At 45.2% G+C, this 17,408-nt stretch overlaps 1 protein-coding gene across 3 annotated transcripts in view; it reads left to right on the plus strand.

The window, feature by feature from the left end:
* The window catches only part of PHF12 (PHD finger protein 12), a 149,416-nt gene that overhangs the window by 116,585 nt on the left and 15,423 nt on the right, over positions 1-17,408 (plus strand). For all 3 annotated transcript variants that reach the window (XM_030222213.1, XM_030222214.1, XM_030222215.1), the window contains one exon: positions 4,544-4,687. In XM_030222213.1, the coding sequence (XP_030078073.1) occupies positions 4,544-4,687 (144 nt within the window). The remainder of the gene's footprint in view (positions 1-4,543; positions 4,688-17,408) is intronic.

Below are 17,408 nucleotides of genomic sequence, written 5' to 3' on the forward strand. Positions count from 1 at the left end.
CCTTTTGGTTCCAAGTTACAGGGTCCGATTCGTTGGTTCCTTGCAGAGAAGGCGCCGACGGCCCGTACTTATCGTCAGGTCCTGGGCCTGATGGCGGCGACCATAGAGGTAGTTCCGTGGGCCAGGGCGCACATGCGTCAGGTACAGTCAGCTCTGCTCAGTCGTTGGTCCCCTCTGTCGCAGGACTTGGAAATGTGTTGTCCGCTGTCGGTGGCCCCTCGTCTCAGTCTCCGCTGGTGGCTCAGTCCGCGCAATTTGGGAAAGGAATGCCGTTGGAGTCCCCACGGGGGCTGGTAATGGTCACGGATGCCAGTCTGCAAGGTTGGGGGGCACATTGTCTCAGTCAGGTAGCTCAAGGCCGGTGGTCTCGGGCAGAAGCAGAGTGGTCCATCAACCGGCTGGAAACGGGCCATTCGGGTGGCGCGCCAGGCCTTGACGTCGGTGGTTCGCCACAAGGCAGTCCGAGTGCTCTGTGACAATGCCATGGCAGTAGCATATGTCAACCGTCAAGGGGGGAACAAAGAGCCTTGGCGGCGCAGTTGAACTCATCTTCAGGCTCTCTTGGCAGCGCATGTGGCCGGGGTAGGTCACATAGATGCAGATTATCTCAGCAGGCACACTCTAGATCCCAGAGAGTGGTCTTTTCTTCGGTCAGTGTTCCAGTGAGTTGTGTCGGTCTGGGGACTTTCGGTGATCTTAGCGCAACGGCTCGCTATGCGCAAGTTCAGAGATTTTTTTTTTTCAGTCGCTGAAGAGACCCTTGAGCGGAGGAAATCGACACTCTTCTGTTGCCTTGGCTTCGGGAGTGACTGTATGTGTTTCCTCTGTGGCTGTTAGTCGGTCGAGTAATATAGCGCATCGAACATCTCTCCGGTCGGGTGATTCTGGTAGCTTCGGATTGGCAGCGTCGACCATGGTATGGAGACCTGGTGCGGTTGGCAGGGGCGGCGGCCCTGCCTTTGTTGGGATCAGTTCTGTGTCAAGGCCCGATAATCATGCCGGATCCGGCTCGGTTTTCGCTTATGGTTTGGCTCTTGAGCGGCACAAGTTGAAGAAGAAGGGGCTTTCGTCCAGTGGCTTTGCTACGATGTTGAGTTGCCGTAGACGATCCACTTCCTTGGTGTATGTCCGGGTTTGGAGAATCTTTGAGCACTGGTGTGAAGACCATCGAGTTCGGCCGTTTCACTCTTCGGTGGCGGAAGTTTTGGAATTTTTGCACGATGGTGTTGATAGAGGTCTGGCCTTGTCTACACTGAAGGTTCAGGTGGCAGCTTTGTCATGTTTTCGTGGGAAGCTTCAGTGAAAGTCCTTCGCGTCTGTGCCTGAGGTAGTGCGTTTTTTGAAGGGTGTTAAGTTGCTGCGTCCGCCTCAGTGACGGATGGTGCCTCCGTGGGATTTGAAGCTAGTTTTGGATGCTTTGATCAGGCCTCCGTTTGTGCCTCTGGTATCGGCATCTTGTAAGGATTTATCTTTAAAGGCGGTCTTGTTGGTGGCGATTACTTCAGCACGGAGTGTTTCAGAGCTTCAGGCTTTGTCTTTTAGGGAACCATTTTTGTCCTTTCTGAGGGAAAGGTTTCGTTGCGGACGGTGCTTTCCTTTTTTGCCCAAGGTGGTTTCCGAGTTCCATGTTAATCAGGTCATCTCTCTGCCAGTGTTGGGTGATATGGCTGGAGATTCGGAGCAGCGTGGTATTGCCAAGCTGGATGTCAGGAGAGTTTTGAGTTGTTATCTCTCTGGAACTCAGGACTTCAGAGCCTCTGACCGTTTGTTCGTTCTTCATGGTGGCCCAAAGAAGGGTGCAGCGGCTCCTAAGGTGACCATAGCACGGTGGTTGAAGGAGGCGGTTGCATCTGCTTACTTGGTGAAGGGTCCTGTGGTGCCTAGGGGCTGGTCTGCTCATTCCACTAGGGGAATGGCAGCCTCGTGGGCGGAGAATAGTATGATTTCTCTGTTAGATATTTGTCGGGCTGCGGTTTGGTTTTCGTTGCATTCCTTTGTGAAGCATTATAGGATTCCTGTGCATGCAAAGGACGAGGTGTGCTTTGGGGCAGCAGTTTTGACCTCTGGCCTTAGTAGGTCCCTCCCATAAGTTAGTTACTGCTCTGGTACGTCCCACGCGTCTTGACCGGTCTGGAGGGTCGCTGAGGAAGGTGAAATTAGATCTTACCTGCTAATTTTCTTTCCTCTAGACCCTCCAGACCGGTCAAGAGCCCGCCCTGTCTGTATTGGAGGCCAGGAGGTGTATTTGTTGGATAATTCTTGGCTGCTGTAAATTGTTGTTTCTCTAATTGCAGACTGTTTATTTCTGTTTTGTGATAGGAGTCCGGGACAGGTGGGGCTCTTCTTTGATAGTCCACCTGTAGAAGCCCAACTGTTTTATCAAAGGCAAAGGAACATGTTTCCGTAAGAGCAAGCGGAAGATGTTTCTTGTTTTTGCAGTTTACTGTGACCACGTACAGGGTTGCTAGTTGTTAGTGTTTTTTGTTTCTCTGCTTTGTCAGGGTTATACTGGCTAGTGGAGGTTCTGCACAGGTTATATATACAGGCTTCAAAAGCTTAGTGTTTTCTCAGTCTCCCTCTGCTGGTAGGAGGACATAACCCACGCGTCTTGACCGGTCTGGAGGGTCTAGAGGAAAGAAAATTAGCAGGTAAGATCTAATTTCACCTTTTTACTCCTTCAAAAAGTACAAAGACTAGGTGGCCACTCAAGGAAGTTACATGTTACTACTTTTAAAACGAACAGGAGGAAATATTTTTTCACTCACTGAATAGTTAAACTCTGGAACTCGTTTCCAAAGAACGTGGTATCTGGGTTTAAAAAAAGGTTTGAAAAAGTCCACAGGCTGCTATTGAGAGAGACATGAGGAAAGCCACTGCTTGTCCCTGGGAATCGGTAGCATGAATTTTGCTACTATTTGGGTTCTGTCTGGTATTTGTAACCTGAATTGACCACTGCAAGATACTGGGCTAGATGGACCATTAGTCTGACCCAGTATGGCTATTATGTTCTTACGAGCCATTGCAGTATTGGTGAAGGCATCTGGTTCCAGAGAGCCAAGAGGTAGTAAGAGATTGTTCTTGGAGTCCATATGGGGAGATTCTCAATGAATTTGAGGAGATTCCTATCATATTTTGAATGGCCAGTGACATCTTGCAGATGAGTAGAACCTACTATAGGACTGGATAGGTCAAGTACAGGTGCCTGTGACTGACTCAAAAGTGATATTGCTGGCAAAGCTCTAGATCACTATTCTCTCTCTCCCAGCATTCTCAAGGGGGATAAGTCCTTTATTAGTTGGCTGTTCAGAGAGATTGGACTTCCAAAACAAATTCACGACCTCCCAGATATTTGACTTTTTGTTTAATGGCCCTTGCAGGTGGCATCAAAATCCTCCACTGGAGTGTTGGATTAAGGCTGCAATTGAGTTGGCATTCATCCTTAACCGGAAGGTGGTGTACAGGCATAGTCTGAGGACCCAAGTAAACTCCTAGGCAAGGCCCAGGCAGTGACTTCAGAAGACATTGAGGAAGCAGATACATGGTTCACTACATTCCTTTAAGCATTATCAGTTTGATGTCTTGGCCAAAGATGACAGTGCTGTTGGCAGGCTTTTGTTGGAAGGAGCCCTGTCTCCTCCCATGCTGAGGGATAGAGTAGAGCTTTGGTACATCTCATCAGTCTGAACTGGTTTAGCAAGATGAAAAGGAAGGAGACATTTGTTCTTACCTGCTAAGTTCCTTTTCTTGATTCCTGCTAGACCAGTGCAGTTACCACCCAGGAAGACTGCAATTTTGGGTTCTCCCTTGGCGTTTACCCTGCTCGTACAGGCCTTTAGAGAAGTTTATTGGTAAGGTTCCCTTTCATAAGGACTCCTTGGGAAGTGTATGTTTTGGTTTAATTCCCATCTATTTGCTTGGGCGTTAGCATACTGACAAGTTCAGGCTTCACCACTCCTTATATTGATGTCACCAGAAAGTTCACTTTTCACTGCCTCTATCTTCTGATAGGGTGGCATATCAGTCTGGACCAGGTCTTCTTAACCCAGTCCTTGGGACACACCCAGCCAGTCAGGTTTTCAGGGTACCCACACTGAATATGCATGAGATATACTTGCATGCACATCGCATACATGTTCATTGTGGGTTTCCTGAAAACCCGACCGGGTTGAGAACCACTGGTCTGATCTAGCAGGAATCAAGGAAAGGAAATTAGCAGACAAGAGCAACTGTCACCTTATTAGTTCACTGTCAACTGTATTCACTGCCATCTCTATTCACTGGGATTTGGGCTATCATTTTAAATCTCTTTCATGAGTGAAAGAAAGCTGCACATTCTTTGATAAGTTATTTGTTTAATGTAGTGCTATCAACTGGGGAGGGGAATGGCATATAGCAGAAGAATACACAGGGATGGGTACTTGCCATGTGTTGTAGCATCCTTAGGTAGGAGGGATAGGAATGGTATATGTTTGCCTTGGGGAGAGGACAATTACATACTTGCCTTAGGTTATTTTTGGCACTCATCCTATATTCCTTTTTGCAGAGCTAGAAATCAGTCTGCTGGATGATAGGTTGGTGAAATTCCTGGCGTTGCAGAGGATACATCAACTCTTCTCTTCTAAATCTCCATCTATAGCAGGCTGTACCAGTGGTCACCAGCTCCATCAGCTTGGGAACCACTCACAGGGTGAGTGCAGTTGGGGGGGGGGGGGGGGGGTCATGCTTGTAGCCACATTGAATGCACAGTTCCTAGCACCGTACAGCCCTGGGATCTGCTTCCGTTCTGACAGCTGCAAGGTGAGTTTGGGTGCCCTGTGGCTCCATGGTGAGTGGAGCATGATCTAAATTAAGAATGGAAGGAGGTCACATTTTCATGAATCTCTAAAGATAGAAGGCAGAAGCTGGCTGTATTGGTGGATGGGTATGTTTTCTAGTATCTCCAAATGAGTTTGTGTTTGTGCATATCAAGTCAGGAATTTTTAAGCTATGGTGTACTGGGTATAATTTCAGTGTCTCAGGTTTTCTGCTAGCACTCAACAACCATTATGTAAGCCACCTTCTGGAGTTCACAAAGTGTGATCTGTATAGGCATCAAAACGTATGAGAAGTTCTTTGTAATCAGAGGCACCCACTGAGACTATTTCTGCCCCATTTTCTTGGTCTCATCCCTAGATATTTGATTATTTTCTTTCTCTCCATGCCTAGTACAGAATAATGATACTGAGACTTCTTTTGCCAATATCCCTTGGGGGCAATTTCTCCAAGTGGGTTAGTTTTGTGCATACTATGACATGAATGAACTTCATTCCTAAGCCAGGGCATGTGGAGTGCGATCTCAGTCTCTCAAATTTACTGCTAACACTCTGATTTTGTGGGCCAGAGCACACTTTAGGCCACTGCAGAGAGAGCTCTCGTCTGGTCTCCACAGTCACGTCATTTGGACTATACAAGTAATTTGCCTATACAAGTAATTCCGAGGGCTACCAGGGCCAGTTTGAAGAAAGGCATGTGTTTGGAGATGCCAGACTAGATTGTACTTGCGTTGTGCCAAAGAGCTTCTTTCTGGCGTTCATAAGATGTAACTTGTATAGGCAACTTTATCCAGGTGCACTTGGAAGTTCTTTTTAATCAAGCCTGTGGCACCCAAAACAATGAGAAATATTTCTGTCTTTCTGCCACGTTTTCTTAGTATGACTGCATTTCTTGGTACTTGAGGATCTTCCCTATCTCCACGTGATTCACCGAGTAAACACTTGGGATCGACACCTCTACAATCAATGCCGTTCTGGTATTTTTCTCTTTTACCACTATCTGGTTTTCTGGTATCCAGCTTTTTATCAGTCAGGATGGAGATGTCCAAGGTGATCATAACATCTTTGTTTTCCACATTTCTCTTAGGGTCATGATCCCAATGTTTTTCCAATACACTGGTGTTATAATGCTTACATAGTTTCCAATGAATTGTCCTTTCTGTATAAACCTTTTCTGCCATCAGCACTTTGCAGCCAACCACAAGATGAGTAACTTTCTGTCTTTTTCTTACAGAATGGACAGGTGTCTGTTGAACCAGTTTTTTTTTTTTTTTTTCAATTCTTTCTGTAACACACTGTTCTAGGTTGCAACAAGGTGTCAGTTTACCTCCCCTTAACAATCAGCTGCTTTAAAATGATATGGCAGTCAATAACAATGGACAAATGGGTGCTAAAGATAATTTTTCCAGGTTACAAGCACTGTTTCACTCTTCCCTGCCCACCAGAAAATGCCTCAAGGTATCAGTCGTGTCATCTGGCAGTTCTTGAGATGGGAGATTCAATCCCTCTTGAAAACCTCTGCCATAGGAGTAGTACCATTAGAGGAAAGGAGTCAAGGATTTTACTCCCAGATACATCCTCATCCTGAAGAATAAGGAAGTCTGCCCTATCCCTAGATCTCTGAGAGCTCAATCTATACCTAAGCAAGGAAAATTCCTTAGCATCCCTCCAGACTAGTCCAGATGCATGGGTTATATACACTCCTACCAGCAGATGGAGGCTGAGAACCATTGACTTTCAACTTCCTTATAAATATCCTATGCAGCCCACAGTCAGCCGGTATTTCTCAGTCTGCAGTGGATGTTAAGTGTGCTGTCCTGTGCCATCTGAATCTGATTCAGTTAGGCATAGGTCCTTTGGTTCACTTGGTCCCTTTAGCCATATGATTAACTTTTTTTTTTTTTTTAACCCACACACACAATTACAGATTTTGGAATCTGGCCAGGGCTCTGCTGGAGTTGGTCCGTGGCCCCAATGTGGCCTTGAGGGTGCTACACCTGGGTGGTTGGGTCCCTCCTCCCGTCCCTCTCTGAGCAACAGGTTGCAGATAGGTGAGAGGCTTGTATCTCTGCTTCTCTACCCCAAACCCGCCTTTGGTGTGGGGGTGAAAATTAGAGTGCCTATTGGGGCACAAATAGCAGCAGACTTAAGATGAACTGTACTCACTTTTTTTTTTTTTTTGTTTTGCTGCAGGAACAGCAGGAAGATGGTTTCCACACACACAAACTGTACTCACTTTTTTTTTTGTTTTGCTTAGTGTGTGTGGAAACCATCTTCCTGCAGTCTGTTGTGGGGCACCAAGTGTCAAGTTGTTGGACACTAACTTCCCCAGCTTGGGGGAGGGCTCAGTGAGTATTTCCTGTCTCTGATGGCCTCAGAGTTAAAAATGTGCATGTTACTGTTGAGCTGAAGGGCCAAGTAGCAGTTGCCAGGAGAGAGTTGCATGGGGACAGAAATCTAGCTCGTCCCCGTGGAGAATCTAACCCGTCTACACCGCAATAATCTTCTCCATCCCAACCCACCCAGCCCCTGCCATACCGCAGTGACCTTGCACCCCCCCACAAAGAAAGAGATCTGCATGAAATATTTTTATTATTTTGACTTATGAAAACCACTTGTCCCTGAATCATGCTCAAAACAGAATAATCCATTTGTGCAAAAGAAACAAGATGAAGATATGATTCCATGTGCCCCAATGAAAGGATAGTTTAATTTTATTTCCAATCTTTATAACACCAGGCTTCCCAAGGCAGATTACAACAGTTAAGATGAACCCATCAGTAACTAGAATATCCTCACTGAAATTTGGCCATGTATTACTGTATTGTATAGAACAGTGTAGAAAAATGAGCACAAAACACAACCTTTATTAGTGCTGTTTTAGTGATATTAAGTTTTTATTCCGTGATATTTATATCTATATATGGTATGCTTTCAAATTAAAATACAAGTATATATTTTGTCCTCCACCTTTAATGGCACCTCCTACCAGCTGGAACAGGTTTTGATTTTTTTTTTACAGATGGGACCACACATCGGCAGTCCCTTATTTCTAAAAATTCTTTTGCTGCTGTTTTCAATAGCGTTTGCTATTGTTTGGGGTGAACCAGTGTGGCGGCAGTCTCCACCTACTGGCTTCAACCCATTGGGCTAGGTACCGTCTCCTTTTCTCAATCCAGCCTCGCCCCATTTTTTCCCCTCCTCCCTGCACCCACATTCTGCATCCACTTCCCCTCCAGCCTTAGGTGCCCTCCCCACACATACCTGAAGTCACCCTGGTGGTCTAGTGGCTTGCTTCGGGCAGGAAAGATCCCCACTCTATCTTGCCCACTGCTGCTGATATGTCTCGCTGCCGCTGCTTGTTTAAAATGGCTGCCGAGAATACAAGTGGTGGCCTCAAGACATCCGTGAGGGGGAAGCTTAGGTCGGTTCAATTGTGTGGTTCCGTGGGAACCCCACGAGATTCGGATCCGTCTCCGCAGACCTGAAGGGAATTCCCACTGTCCCTGCTCCCGTGCAGCTCTCTAGTTTCCAGGTGTATGCACACTGTCGTTTGGTGAGGCATTGGGAGCAAGATGAGTTGACACAAACCAGAACTCGGGGATGGCAGCCGACCCAATCTTGTCAAGAACGCTGCCATCTTGATCAGGCTCATATCGACTTGAATCCTCTGTGATTGTAGTTCTTTGATTTTCTGGAGGCGATTAAACTGCAAGGTGCTGAAGGATAGGCCTGGGGGGGTAGCAGACAGGTACCCCTAGTGCTTTTGATGTAAAGTATCTTTAGATTGAGGTAGGCAAGCAGTTTTCTTCAGTGCAGGAGGCTCTTGGAGAGGATCCCGGAGCTCCTAAAAAACAGACTGGCATTGGAGTCAGACCTTGAGGATGATAGTTCAGAGGGGTCCTTGGAAATCCAGGAGGACTGACAGAGGCCATTTGGAAGGAGGATCCGTTTTGTAGTGAGGATTTTCCACAGGATAGAAGTCCCCAAGTTGATTGCCCAGGTTACAGCTCTCCTGCAGATCTTGGAGGACCAGCATGCAGATAGTTTCCAAATACCTTCAGTCAAAATCTGCCATCTGAATTTTTTTTCTGGTCCATAGGCCAATGAGGGAATTAATCTTAGCGCAATAGGAGTTTCCAGAAGCGGATTTGAAGATCAGCCGGGTCATGCTGCGGTTGTATCCAATTTTCCCCAGAGGAAAAAGGAGGTCTTTTGGCTGCCTAAGGTGGATGCTGTAGTGGAAGCAGTCCCTAAACATACTGTTAATTTTGGTGGTGGGCAGAGAGGTCCTAAACGATCCTCAGGACTATTGCATGGAAGCTTTTTTGGAAGCAGGGTTTTGCCATATCAGCCTTAGCTCTTCTGGCAGCCGTATGTGGTGGTTATGTGGCTTGGTTGTGTTCTCACAGGACAGAGCAAGCATTGGACAAGTAGACTTCCACAGCCAGTGTAGGTGCAGCAAAGTTGAGTTGGCTGCCGCTTTTCTGACATCTTGTATGATCTCCTTCAAGCCTTGGCCGAGAGTATGGTCTTGTGGGTGGCAGCACATAGGCTATTGTGGTTTCATATTTGGTCAGTGTATGTGGCTTCTTAATGCATCTCAGTAAGCTGCCCTTTAGGGGGAAGCTATCAATCAGTGAAGAACTGGATAAGTTGGTAAAGAGCTTCAGGGAGTTCAAGGTACTGCACCTTAAGAAGGTTTGACCAGAAGGCTCTGGTTGAATGGAGGCATCTCAGGGTGGTCTTTGTGACACGAAATAGTATAATCCAGGTGGAACTAGATGGCACTCAGTGGTCCCAATATTTTCAGAGAGGGCAGTCCTTTCGTTATAGTTTCAGGGGTGGACAGGATGCAGGAGGTTCAGGTCCTACGCAGTCCCCAGTTCCCAGTGAGGTCTTGGGAGCCCATCTTCCAGTTCAAGTAATAAGTGGGCATCTAAGATTTCTATTGGAGGTGGGCCCAGATTATATCAGATCAGTGGGTCCTCAAGGTCATCCATAATGGCTTCACCTTGGAGTTTGTCCAGCCACTACTGGAAGTTTGTCTGATGCTTCTATGTCCGAGTAGAGGCGGTTTAGGTGACTCTGCAGTGGCTGGTCCACCTTGGGTCCATAGTTCCCATCCTGCCAGAAGACTGGAGTACAGACAATTACTTGATTTACTTCTTGGTTCCAAAAAATGAGGTTCCATTTCATCCTAGTTGGATTTCAAGTGGGTAAACAGTGCTCTCTGGGTCCCCAGATTTTGCATGGAGACTGTGGTCAATCATCTTTGCTGTCAGCAAGACGAGTACTAGATTTCTTTGGATCTCACGGAAACATATCTTTTACCATTCAACAAGGACACTAGAAATTTCTCCAGTTTGCATTGCTAGGTAAGCATTTCCGCCTTTGGGGCTTGCGAAGGTGTCTTCTCCAAGGTGGGAGTAGTGGTGGCAGCAGTATTGTGCGAGAAGGAATTTCTGATGCATCCGTATCTGGACAATTTGGTCAATTTTTGTGAGTAATGTTTTACAGGAATTGGGTTGGGCGCTCAATCCAGCTAAGAGCAAGTTGAATTCCTCGCTGGTGATAGTACCTGTGATTCCACATGTGCAAGAAGTATGTCTTTCTCACTTCGGAGAGAGTGAAGAAATTGACATCTCCGATTCAGAAGTTTCTCAACTTCAGGATTCATTAGGCTTGGGACTACCTTCAGGTGTTAGTCAGTGGCAGCAGCCTTGGATATGGTTTTACTGGTGCAGTGTTGATCAACTGCTTGGAAATCTAGGCCATTGTTGGTTCTACAGGCTTTCCTGTTGTTGCTGCAGAACAAGTCACTCAGAGTACTTTCAGACAACACAACTGTGGTAGAGTATGTGAATCTCCAGGGCAGCACAAAGAATCAGCATGTAGCAAAGGAAGCTTCACCATTGATGGAATGGGCAAAGTAACATCTGTTGAACCCTGCCATGTGTGCTGCTGAGAGGTCCAATAACATGCAGGTGGATTTTCTGAGCAGAAACTTGAAAGACAGACCTCAGAGAGTGGACTGTAAATTGGGATGCCTTTGAGTGTGGTTCGGTGTTGAGGAATGCCAGGGATGGCGCTGGTATCTGCAGCATTCCTCAGGGGGATAATAGTAGCAGATCACACAAACACCAGCATCAAATGCTTGAAAACACTACTTGTTACACAGCATGGATTTAAAACGAGAAGAAACCTGACATGGCCACGTTTCATTGTAGTAATGGGCTGTGTCAGGGACATAGATTGTGACTTCAATAGCAATACAATAAAAAACTTAACATATTGGAAATACCTTTACAACTTATAAAATAAAAAATCATAACATTCAAAACTTACTAAAATAATTATAATAAAATGAAGCACAGACATTGAATTAAAGGGAATTTATTGATACCTATCTAGAAGGAGCTAATTGAACAGCACATTCTGTCTAGTAGAAATTCAGTCCCAACACGTCTGAATAATGATGTCTGCATGGGTGCAGCCTCTTTCTGAATTGTGTATGGAGGTTTCCTTGAGGGATGTCACATTGAAGACAGTTTTTTCTGGTGACCATCTGTTTGGTGAGGAGGATTAGGAAAGGAATGGAAAACGAAAGTGAGGACATTATAATGCCTTTGTATCAAATATTGTGTTCAATTCTGGTCACTGCATCTCAAAAAAAAGATATAGTGGAATTAAAAAAAAAAAAAAAAAAAAAAAAGGTACAGAGAAGGGCAACGAAATTGATAAAGGAAATGGGATGACTTCCCTATGAGGAAAGGCTGAAGTGGCTAGGGCTTTTTGGTTTGGAGAAAAGACGGCTGAGGGGAGATATGATAGAAGTCTATAAAATAATGAGGGGACTGGAACAAGTAGATGGAAAATCCACTGCTTATTTCTGGGATAAGCAGCATAAAATGTATCAAACTTTTTCAGGATCTTGCCAGACCTTTGGTCTGTCCCAGTGTGGCAATACTTATGTACTTATTTCAGAGTCATGGGCTTTATCATGTAGCGAGCCTTCTCCTGTTTTCTAGGGAGAAAGATAAGGGGATGGTATTTGATATACCACCTTTCTGTGGTTACAATCAAAGCGATTTACATATTGTATACTGGTACTTATTTTTTTATACCTGGGGCAATAAAGGGTTAAGTGACTTGCCCAAAGTCACAAGGAGCTGCAGTGGGAATCAAACCCAGTTTCCTAGGCCAGTGCACTAACCTCCACACCAGTAACTCCTGTCTAGGGTGATTTCAATGTTCTGTGTCAACCAACCCATTGTGCTCCCCCTGTTAGGGGAGGCAGGGGCACATGAACAGCAGAAATGAATCCATAAATTGGATATCCTTAATCTATTGCTTTGGGGTACGTTCTAAAAAGATAGGTGGTTTCCTCATGGTTGAAGGTGCATTCCATCAGGGGGCAGGTGGCCAGACGTTTATTCCCCCTTAGGACCTTTGCAAGGTGGCCACTTGGTCATCCTTGCACTTGTATATGAAACACTAACATTTGTATATGCAGGTCCAATAGAGTGCAGAATTCAAAGCAAAAGTTTTTTTTGGCAGCAGATTTGGAGAGTTCCCACCCATGCGTCTGGACCTATCTGGAGGGATGCTAAGGAAGGAGAAATTCAGTCTTGCCTACTAATTTTCTCTCCTGTAGTTCCTCCAGACCAGTCCACACAGTAAATTTAATTCTGAGTTTGGTGAAGCAAGGATGAGAAGAGGTAGAGAGCAAACTATGAACAGAGGCTTACAGCAGGAGTTTTTATTCAAATTGCTAATTTAATTTTTTAGTTTTTAACGTTTTTATTGAAAACAGTACAGCAAATACAAATGACAGATGTTTCGATGACTACACTAAGTAAGAAATATCAGCATATACAACAGAAAACAATACAACCGAACTGTCTTCGTTATTTTTTAGTTTGGTTTAACTTATTATATCCCCCTACCCATCCCCTCCCTACAATAACAACTATCATCGAACAAACTACAACTGCATAAAGCAGCCGCAACCCTGTCAATACCAGATCTCAATCCTTGTTAGAAATGGAGCTATTACTTGCCACTAATATTAATACCCCCCTTGTTACTATCTCCTCCTCCCTACCCACCCCTATCCACCCAAGGAAGACTCCTATCAATCCAATGGATGAATAAACACCTCCCTCCACCGTGTTACTCACAATACATTACTACTACTACTACTACTATTTAGCATTTCTATAGCGCTACAAGGCGTACGCAGCGCTGCACAAACATAGAAGAAAGACAGTCCCTGCTCAAAGAGCTTACAATCTAATAGACAAAAAATAAATAAAGTAAGCAAATCAAATCAATTAATGTGAACGGGAAGGAAGAGAGGAGGGTAGGTGGAGGCGAGTGGTTACAAGTGGTTACGAGTCAAAAGCAATGTTAAAGAGGTGGGCTTTCAGTCTAGATTTAAAGGTGGCCAAGGATGGGGCAAGACGTAGGGGCTCAGGAAGTTTATTCCAGGCATAGGGTGCAGCGAGACAGAAGGCGCGAAGTCTGGAGTTGGCAGTAGTGGAGAAGGGAACAGATAAGAAGGATTTATCCATGGAGCGGAGTGCACGGGAAGGGGTGTAGGGAAGGACGAGTGTGGAGAGATACTGGGGAGCAGCAGAGTGAGTACATTTATAGGTTAGTAGAAGAAGTTTGAACAGGATGCGAAAACGGATAGGGAGCCAGTGAAGGGTCTTGAGGAGAGGGGTAGTATGAGTAAAGCAACCCTGGCGGAAGACGAGACGGGCAGCAGAGTTTTGAACCGATTATTCTGGGACGGAACTTAAAAGAATTTTACATTTAACTTCAAGTACTTTTTTCCACTTGGTACAGAGTGGTACCACTGCTTTTTCTGCGGATCCAACACCTAGTGCTGGGTACAGCTTTCTTCGGCAGGGTTATTACCTGCAGTTAGCAGTACATTCGTCTCCCGCACTGCATTTTGTGCTTCAAGTTTTTCATATTGCAACAAGATAAAAAGAATGTTGTGTTCTTAAAAGCAGAAAACTACTAATTAAATCAACATTAGGTATTTTTTTTCCAGCTAATTCCAGTTGGGACTGGATACAAACTGTGGTTTTGAGGACAGTGGAGGAGAAGGGCAAGGGGTGAAAGTTCAGTGAGTCACTGCAACCTCTATGCTTGTTACAGTTTTGCTCTCATGCAGGGGGACTGAATGAAAGGGCAGCCATCCTTTCATAACCAGCCCAACAATACAGCTCAACTTTCATTCAGGCCGATGAAGTCATTAATAATTGCTCTCACAAAAGAAGTCCCTCTTTAAGAGGCAGATGCAGCAACCAAACGTAAAAAAATCAAAATCGTTAAAGTCCCTAACGATTTTTAAAAAACGAAGAATGCACCAAAAAAAAAAGTCACACATGCTCAGATCGGTATTCAAACGTACAATGTATCAAAGAATCACAATACACATCGGTAATCGGCCCCTAAATCATGCGCAGAGCAGCCAAGCGTTTTGCTGGCTGCTATGCGCATGCTGCAAACGTAAAAACAAACAAACAAAAAAGCCACAACACATACACGTGGCTACCCGTTCAGCAAAATCCAAAAACAAAGGATCGGGAGGGGGCAAGGGCGCTCATCAGGAGCGTCCTGTATGGCCGGCCTTGCCCCCCCCCCCCCCCCCCCCCCCCCCGCTGCTCCCCACTTTCCGCCGCTCCCCCCCCCTCCCTTCCTGTTCCTGTGTTCTGCAGAGCTAACTCCGCCTCCCGTCATTCTTTCGCACCGTGCCCCGCCCCCGCTGCCCCCCCTGAGGTTGACTACGCCGCTCCCCCCCTCCACCGAGACCCCCCTCCCTATTAACGACCCGAGCAGCGCCTCTCACCTCTTTCAGAAGCGCTGCACGGGCAGGAAGATCTATTGTGTTGGTTGTAGAGTCTCCATGACGTCTCTTCTTCCCTGGCCCAGGCCCCGCCTCCTTCTGACGTAGGTTACTTACGTCAGAAGGAGGCGGGGCCTAGGCCAGGGAAGAAGAGACGTCATGGAAACTCTACAACCAACACAATAGATCTTCCTGCCCGTGCAGCGCTTCTGAAAGAGGTGAGAGGCGCTGCTCGGGTCGTTAATAGGGAGGGGGGTCTCGGTGGAGGGGGGGAGCGGCGTTGTTGACCTCAGGGGGGGCAGCAGGGCACGGGGGCGAAAGAATGACGGGAGGCGGAGTTAGCTCTGCAGAACACAGGAACAGGAAGGGAGGGGGACCGGGGCAGCTAGCATTTTGCTTTTTCGGGGGGGGGGGGGGGAGCGGCGCAAAGTGGGGAGCAGCGGGGGGGGGGGGGCAAGGCCGTCCATACAGGACGCTCCTGATGAGCGCCCTTGCCCCCTCCCGATCCTTTTTTTTTTTTATTTTTTTATGTGTTTTCTGACGTCCTTTGGACCAATCACAGCGCTTTTAGCTCTGCTAATGCGCTGGGATTGGCTCAAAGTTTGTTTATTTTTTCACTTAATGATTTTTCCTGGCACAGAGCTGTCCTAACGAGAGGTCCAGACCTCTCGTTAGATTTCCTGCCTTTTTCCTGCGTAAAGGCAATCGGAAAAGGTTAGTGCATGTCGTTTCAATGGGGTTTTCACACTAATTGCTCATCTCCATTCCGTTTTCGTTAGCTGCTGGCTTCCTCGGTAAAAGCCCTTTGATGCATGCAACGGATCAAATTTTCCTCGTTGGAGGGTCATTAAAGGCTCATTTAGCTTTAGTGCATCTGCCTCTTAGTACCAGACTCTTGCCTCTAGCAGATAACGTATCTATATAAACCTTCAAAAATTGATTTTTGCGCTTTTGAGAGCTCTTAGACTCTCTCGCCTCCCACATCATCAATTGGTGCACCAGATCACGGCAATGCCAAACTTCCGGAGTAGCCTCCGATGTCCAATAATGCAATATACATTTCCTCACTAACCAGCATAATTTACAAAATAGCAAGGTTCCTTCCAACGAATTCCCCCTAAAAGAACCAGGCATATCCAATAACAGTTGGACTGAGGTTCCCACTACCTCCCGGGATAGCAGAGAAGACAGTTTGCAGCTCTACCCCAGAAACCGTGAACCACCTCGCAACTCCAAAAAGCATGGTAAAATGTATTCTCTTTAAATAAAACGTAGGTCCAACAAGATATCTCTCTGTTGACAAATAAAACGGACTTATTGATTAAGGACAAAATAATAATTCATCGTAAATTGGAGAACTTTGAGAACTATAATAGGCGTTTGAACTTTCGGATTCTTAATTTTCCTCGTTCTTCTGAAATAAATGCTACTGAGCTGTTTAAAAAGTACCTAATTGAAAACCAATCTGTTTCTCCAAACTTAATACCTCCTATTAACAAAATATATTACTTACCAATTCCTAAAAGGAGAACAGGTGGGAATGAAGGATTGCAAGATTTATCTGCTTTTTTGGAAAATTCTAATGATGGGATTTTTGAGAGGCGAACCCTCCTTGTTTCAATGGTTTTCAAACAAGACTTGAATTTGATTTAAAAAACTGAATTTCAGAAATTTTGCCAAACCATTTTATGGTGAAAAGCTTTGGATATATCCAGATGTTGTGAAGGCTACCCAGGAAAGACAATCTTTCTTGGCAATGAGAGATTAAGTTAAGGCTTTAGGAGCTAGTTTTATACTGGCATATCCTTGTAAAAGTCAGATAAAATATCTAGATAAAAAAATATCACTTTCTAGATCCCGAACATTTGAGAAACTTTATAGATTTGAAGAAAGTGAACAAATAGATCCAGTGTTAGTTTAGATCATGTAATTCACAATATAAATGTTTTGTGGTGTGATCCAGGCCATATTCCTATAATTTAGCTTTATATTTAACTCTTATGTTTCTTCGCCCCTCTCACTTTATTTGTGGTCTAAGAAAGAAGTTAAATTGTTATGGAGGAATAATGTTCTAAATAGAAATTTCTTTTCTTTTCTGTTTTTCTTAACAAGATGTAATGCTTCTGATAGGTTTAAAAACTAATAAATTAAAAAAAAAATAAGCTCTATGAATTACTCGAAAAGCACATTCCTGATATTGGGCACCACTGACCAACTTTGATATTCCCTTCAGCTGCCTAAGAACATCCCACGAGGACAAATCTACACCCAGATCCCTTTCCCAGCGGGTCTCAAGCTGCCTCAAATCCTTATTAATCCCAAAAGCCCATAGCGCCTTATATATGCTTGAAACAGATGGATCAGTGTCTGAGATCCCCTCAAAAAAAGTTTTCAACTTGGCGCCCGGTTTCTGACAAAAGCTTTCCATCTAATGACTGATTGAAATGTTTTAATTGGCAATGAGCAAATGTATCCCCCCACTGAATATTCCCCATGCTTAACAACTGCTCCAATGGTCTGATCCTTCCATCCATCCCTATAACTGCATCCAAACAATCTAGTCCTCGCTCTTCCCAGTGCCTAAAGATTGGATTCTACATACCAGACAGGAACATAGGGTTCCCTCTTATAGTCAATAGTTCCGTAACACCTGAACCCACCTTCAGGCATTTCCCCAAAAACTGCCAAGCCTTCTTCAAAGGCCTCAACAATAAACTGTCGGAAGCAACCAGGAA

The sequence above is a fragment of the Microcaecilia unicolor genome, chromosome 13 (genome assembly GCF_901765095.1).
Source record: "Microcaecilia unicolor chromosome 13, aMicUni1.1, whole genome shotgun sequence".
In the NCBI taxonomy this organism is placed as follows: Eukaryota; Metazoa; Chordata; class Amphibia; order Gymnophiona; family Siphonopidae; genus Microcaecilia; species Microcaecilia unicolor.